The 6,630-nt window shown below is 38.7% G+C and overlaps 2 protein-coding genes across 2 annotated transcripts; one reads left to right on the plus strand and one right to left on the minus strand.

Annotated features, from left to right (window-relative positions):
• The first annotated feature begins 6 nt into the window (after positions 1–6).
• On the plus strand, positions 7–1,332 carry LOC104956020 (zona pellucida sperm-binding protein 2-like). Its single transcript, XM_010783448.1, has 5 exons — positions 7–24; positions 447–636; positions 746–887; positions 991–1,087; positions 1,222–1,332. Exons 1-5 carry the CDS (start codon positions 9–11, stop codon positions 1,296–1,298), a joined length of 522 nt encoding a protein of 173 aa, XP_010781750.1. The 5' UTR covers positions 7–8; the 3' UTR covers positions 1,299–1,332.
• Positions 1,333–5,858: 4,526 nt separating this feature from the next.
• LOC104956021 (zona pellucida sperm-binding protein 2-like) lies at positions 5,859–6,627 on the minus strand (the record flags this gene model as incomplete). Its single annotated transcript, XM_010783449.1, has 4 exons — positions 5,859–5,954; positions 6,025–6,145; positions 6,230–6,371; positions 6,560–6,627. Coding segments are annotated over 4 exons (402 nt in total), but the record flags the coding sequence as incomplete, so codon positions are not given.
• Positions 6,628–6,630: the final 3 nt, after the last annotated feature.

Genomic DNA, 6,630 nt, shown 5'->3' on the forward strand with positions numbered 1-6,630 from the left:
AGGTTGAAATGAGAGTTGCTTTGGGTAAAGAAAGTTCTTCATGCCTCGTGTGGTTTGTTTTTGTCTTGCATGCTTGCTAAGGATTAGGTTTTTTTTTTCAAGTCTTTGGAAACTCTCCCAAAGCTAGAAACTGGGGGAAATAAGAGTTCTATCATGTCAACACGTTGAAAAAGCTTAATGCAAAGAGACGGGATAACACTTTCTATCAAAATGCAGGATTTTGGTTAACTTGGAGACAGTTCATATTGTAGTTGCTTTAAGTAATTGGAATGTTTTTTTTTCAAAAAGTTAATCTTTAAACCAATGAACTGAGTTGGCACCTGGGATGTTGACTACATCTGAGTTAAACTCTTCTGCATTATGCGCCTTAATGTTCTGTGTACAGGCCATTTCTATTCCTGCCTGAATCCTTAATAATTGGGCAAACATGTTTTGCTTCACTTCAGACGACTCCTACAGTGTGTTTCACCGCGTTGAGGACGATCCCTTCACAAATTACCTACAACAGCCGCTGTATTTCGAGGTGGAACTGATGGGATCTAACAACCCTAAAGTATCTCTTGAGCTGGCATACTGCTGGGCAACGCTGGAAGAGGACAAGATGTCCCTCCCTCGATGGGACCTCATCGTTAACGGGTAACTTGTATATATTTCTTTATTTTTTTCATGTCCCAATGAAATGTTTGTCAAACTGAAAAAAAGGGATGGTTTAAAATCATAGGGTGCTCTTTTTTTTCTCCCTCAGTTGTGCAAACTCAAGGGACCCCCACCCAGTGATCTTCCACTCTGTTTTGCCTAAGGGCAGAGTTCATTATCCTTCCAACGTCAAGCGGTTTGAGGTCCCGATGTTTGCCTTCGCCGAAGACAAGGATAACTTGAACCGCCAGGTACTCAGTCATAAGAATAAATAGTCTTTTTATTTTTGGATGCTTCAGAGTTTGGAAAACAAAAGTCTATAACAAATCCTTAAATCTATTCATACCTTTGTAGGTCTTTGTCCACTGTGATGTGGTCATCTGTGATGTTAGAAATCCAGTGGATGCAGCTTGTAATGTGCAGTGTTCAGACCAGGACAACACGATGAAGGGTATGCTCTCATACATGCTGATGTCATTATCGAGTAATGTACTATAAGGTTTACACGTGTTGGCTCAAATTATAAAATGGGACAATGGCTTTTGAATAAAGTGGCTAATATATTTATTTATTTTTCTCCCACAGGTCAAAAACGTGCCATTTCAGATGACCCCGGTTTCAAACACGTGACTTCAGGACCCATCATCATAATGAGCTCCTAAACAAAATCTTAATAAAATATTTTAAATGAATTCACTTGTATTAGTAATTAGAGTTTTTCTTTTCATCTATAGTTGTGTTTTCTATGGTTATGGGAGGTCCAAAATGATTCTCTGCTCCAAACCACATGTATTTACTGTACAGCAGCTGTGTGGTCTGCAAAGGCTACAATCCCAAAGTTTCCTTTAGAGGGAGTTTCTTTTACACACCCCCCCTCCCCCCCATTGAACTCCTATTTACTTCAGAAACAGTGACATCATTGTGTAACACGTGCGCTTCTATTGGGTAGCACTGCAACACATTGAAGTGACATCTGGACTGTAGTCGAATAGTCCATTTTGCTTAGGAACCTTCCTAACTGAGTGCAATGACCCAGAAGTCCCTCAGTGGCAGCCATGATACAGTAAGTGCCATTCGAATTCTCTAGATCAGTGTTTTTAAAAGTGTTTAAAAACTTCTTCTTTTTTTTTTTGAAAGTTACTTTTTTTTTTTTAGATGTTAATAACTGCATATCTATCAATCTGTGTCCTTTGATGCCAATCTTTTAATTTTAATTAAAAAAAATTGTTTTTAAATCACACGACAACCATTCAAGCCAATTAGAATCGAGCTGAGTGAAAACTGAGTATCTGCTCAGATTTTGGAGAAAGTGAGAGCTAGTGAATATTTCGCTCTGCAGCTGGATGAGAGCACGGATGTAGCAAATATTGATGTTTATATATGTTAATATTACTGTTGAATATTATTAAGGAATAAGTAGCTTTCAGAAATGCTAAAAATATATATGTTCATATTACTTTTCAAAATTATATATTATAAAGACAAATCAATTTAAAAATGCTTCAAAAATATGTTTAATTTTGTGTTAATGTTTATAGCGAGACACAATGAATGCAATGAATGACAAACAAAAGATAAATACAAAAACAATTTAGAAGAATAACTGATTAATTATTAATACAAATATATATTAAGAAAATGTATTAAGCTGTATGATTTGTCATATTTTCCATCATAATGTAGTCATTTAAAAAATAAATTGCAACAGGGGGGGTCCCCGCCAGAGGATAATGCTATATGGGGGTCCTTGGCATGGCAAAGTTTGGGAACCCCTGCACTAGGATGGATAGGAAATGAGTTTCAAACTGCCTTGATAACCTCCTTTAGCGTAGGAACACTGGACCTCCCTCACCGAGAGGAGAGGAGAAAATGCTACCCCACAATGCCTTGCAGCCGCAGCATTTGCCGTCACACAACAGTCGGCCATTCACGGAAACAACCGATTATGACCGAGAAATTATATCACGAAAGTTACGGTGCTTATTAAGCATTTTAAAACGTATGTGGTAACTGTTGGGGAATAATTCTCCTTTACTCCTAGATAACTAACCTTTTTATGCCCTTTGACGTTTATGACCAACCCTGACGTCTGTTATCTCACGGAATGGGCTGCTTCAGCCATATGATGTTGTTCCCAGTTTATGACCGGGCAACTCTCGGTCACGAATGGTTTATGGTTGTGAGAACGCTGGATGGTGTTTGTGGACTCCCAAGGTGTAATCTTAAAGGCCATAGGGATCAGACGCAAGTGATTCAGTGTTCCCAGATGTTTAGGCTATCACCTCAACTATGTTGATTACTCTCTGTGAACCAGTTAAAAGGTCTAGCAAGAGAGAGGCGCTTCAGAATTGACGTGGCAACTCTCCCGTGCAGTCAGAACCTCTGGCTGTGAGTTGTGATGTGAATCCTCCGGCCGATACTCGTAATAAACCATCAGTGTTTGACATCGAAGCTACAACTCTCCTCGTGTCTCTCTGAGTCCTGACTATCCATTGCTACAGAAGTTTCCCTTACAGTAACTTGCCAAAGTGCTTTGTCTTGAACGTTCATCAGTATTATAATCAAAAAGAGAAATATTAACGTTAGTTTTTATTGAAATTATCAAATAAAGTCAACATTTCAGTCTTTAGGCCTACTGAGCTGTGTGGAGTTTGTTCAACTTTTAAAAGATGTTTGAATGGTGATGTACACAGTGAGAGATGTTAAGGACTAACGTTTATTATAAATACATTAGTATTTATTTTGAGATCTTTTCATACAATCATACGTATTGGGATCATTTGTATTAATGTGGACCGGAGGGAGAGGGTGACGAGCATAAGTTTCCCTTTCCTTTTTTATTTCAATTCCAACTTTGGTCATGAATATGTTTCTCTGTTGTCCATGTTCATAATGCATAAAACAACAGCATCAGAGCACGGTGCAGAGTCTCTAGATGAGTTTACAGTAGTCCCTCGTTCTTATTAAACATCCATGTAGTCCGTTGTATAGAAAACTGTAGTTTCCCCACAGCAGCAGACACACATTTATGACGTCCGCTGGCGCATCATAAACACGTCGGATAGTGAAAGTGCAGTCGGATTCTCTAAAGTACCGCAGTCTCTTCTCCCAAGTCTTTTTGAATTCTCCTATCCACTATCCCTTAACCCCGTGACGTTTCACTCAGAGGTCAAGGGATAGACGATAGGGTTAGACGTTAGGAGCTGATTTTTGGATTATCCGACCGCAACCCTGGCCTCTTAGCCTAAGTGGTGAAAAGAGGTGCTGCAGTATGAGAAAAAGAAAGACCTTTCTGAACATTAAAGCATGTAAACAGGTCACAGGGGAACAAAATACAAATTTGAATTCTGAAAACACAATAGGGCCTCTTTAAGCCACAACATGTAGGAGAGGGCACAGTGGAACACCATTGAAATTGGCACTAAGAATGAATGTAATTGTAAACTAGGTAATTAACTTTAAAGGTCACCTATTATGCAAAATCCACTTTTTCATGTCTTGTATACATAAATATGTGTCCAAGAGATTCTGAAAGTTTCAGAAAAAAAGATTAGCTCTTTTTGTCCTGGTCCATTTATATAAAAACCAGTTTGAAAAAATGAGCTGATCAGATTTTGGACACTTTGTCATAACGTTTTTTTGACCAACCAATCTAACACTCGCCCACCTTATCACCTGAATCTCCTTCGAGTGGCTTCTTATTTTTCATCTAAAGTAACAGACACAGAATCAGAACTTTTGAAACAGGGCTGAAACAGAGGAATATGGAATGCTACAATGAGCCGTTGGGTATTTTTGAGCCAAACACTTCAGAGACATGTTTTGTATATATCTGAGACCTATAATCTATTGATGAAAAACAGTATAATAGCAGACCTTTAAGTTAGTCATGCACAACTGATTTTGCAGTGTGCACAATGAGCTCAGTCTTTGGAAGCTAGGCATTGTTAGTCCATAAGTGACCAGTTATTAGCATACTGGTGGCTGCCTCATTCTGATACATGCCAACAGGGCCTGAGTGTATTTCTTCACATTTAGACATTCATCTTCATGTCAGGAAATTCTTCCGGGTGGGGGGGTGTGTACAATCATCTGCTTTGTTGCAAACCCCTTACAAGACAGTGAGGTTGATTTTTCCATCATCTCACTTGATAAACATTGGATACAATAAAATCCAGGCTTACAGAGCAAGGTGGGTTTCACCTGCAGTGGCATTATTAAAGCCCATTTCAGTTTGATATGCTGCGAGCAATACCAGAAGCTGGCAGCATCTCAGGGACACAGGGTGACTTAAGGTCAAACGATTAAAAAGGCATGACAGGGTGGAAAAGTAAAACCAGTTTGGAATATTGGAATAGCTTTTTTAAAAAGTGTAGCACGCTATTAATGCAAAGACTCATTTACATTTGTTTTAAGGACATTAACTGTCTAAAATTATCACCAAGCATCTGCACCATCAAATACATTCTAAACCCATTATTGGCCTACAAGAAACTGGCAATATTTATGCACAGACGATGGGAAAAGTGAGAAAGTAGATTCCGAGTTTTTGCAACACATTAAGATGTACTGCACAAGCTCCACGAAGTTTTAAAGGAAATGTACCTTAGGTAAAGGCTCCATAAAGACATCTATTAGTAAAAGATAGTCAGAGTACACACATCCTTTACTCAAGTACAGATACTCGTGGTTAAAAATACTCAGTAAAGTACTGACTAAACTCTTTACTCAAGTAAAAGTGTAGTATGGGCTTCACAATGTACTCAAGTAAAAATACCCATAACTACCAACTGTTTCACAGAGTAAATGACTTTATAATAGAACAATGTCATTGTTAGCTAATTACTGTTTCGATGCTCAACGGAAAAATGACAAAGTTCTCATTGGTCGCGCTTGTTTAAAGAAGACCAGGAAATGGATACACGGATCTTGTTAACAGGCAAGCAATGACTAATGATCACACCACCAAACGCAGATTAAAATTAAAGTTACGAGCCAGTTTTGAAAAAGTACAGGTATTTGTGTTAAGTTAGAGTAAAAATTCATCAAAAAAAAATAGTGGATTAAAGTAATGATACCAGAGAAATTTACTTAAGTACAGCAATTAAGTATTTGTACTACTTCCCACCTCTGAAGATAGTGTGACTGTAATGAAGGTTTGAAAGCATAGTGTATTTAGAGCTTTGATACAAACTGCAAATAAAAAGATTATGGACAAGAAGTTTAAGATTTGTTATTTATTTTTATTCAGAGGTTGGACAGAATAATTGCCCCAGAGGAAATCTGCCTTTGGCGTGTTGAGTCGGTGCTTCTTCTCTCTGCAAAACAAGTAAAGATTACCAGCTGCACATCCAGATCGACTACATTTGAGCAGACTCGATCACTTACTCCTTTTTACACCTGCAGGTCTTGAGTAGCTCTGACCTGGAGGATGCACACACTGGCCTCTGCAGGAACCATCTGCCTGGCTGCTTGCGTCACAAATCACTGCATCACAGTGGACATAGATCTGTGGACAGACAGGATGATTTATTACACAGGGCTACATTCAGCAGTGGCCAAAAGACTCCTGATTTGGATTTACAAGTCTTACCTTGTCTTTCAGAACCTCGTCATCTTTAGTGAAAGTGAACATCTTTACAGAGAAGCGCTTGATGTGGGACGGGACTAAAACTCTGGAGTCACTCACAACGGGATGGAAAACTGTGGCATAGCCGTCATCGCGATTCTCACAGCTAGTGAAGGAATTCGAAAGTTAAAATAAAGCAGAAGTTACACAAATGAAATTAGAATGCTTTTTAGTGGATCATTAAGACAGTGTTTACACAACTCTCTTCTGACCAAAGGTCTTAGTCAATATTACATAAGTAGAGAACATGTTGCAAAGAAACTGAGGGAAGTAGCTAGTTTTGCACAACATTACCTGTCCACAATGATGTCCCAGCTTGGCAGAGATGTCCGATCTTCATAAAGGGTTGCCCAACAGTTCTCAGC

The sequence above is a fragment of the Notothenia coriiceps genome, unplaced genomic scaffold, assembly GCF_000735185.1.
Source record: "Notothenia coriiceps isolate Sejong01 unplaced genomic scaffold, NC01 NC01_scaffold00025209, whole genome shotgun sequence".
NCBI lineage: Eukaryota > Metazoa > Chordata > Actinopteri > Perciformes > Nototheniidae > Notothenia > Notothenia coriiceps.

Excerpts from the sequence above, each read along its gene's own strand:
- LOC104956020 (XM_010783448.1), top strand. Across the intron at positions 637-745 it reads TGGGACCTCATCGTTAACGG|TTGTGCAAACTCAAGGGACC; the intron begins GTAACTTGTATA and ends TTTCTCCCTCAG. Across the intron at positions 1,088-1,221 it reads CCAGGACAACACGATGAAGG|GTCAAAAACGTGCCATTTCA; the intron begins GTATGCTCTCAT and ends TTTCTCCCACAG.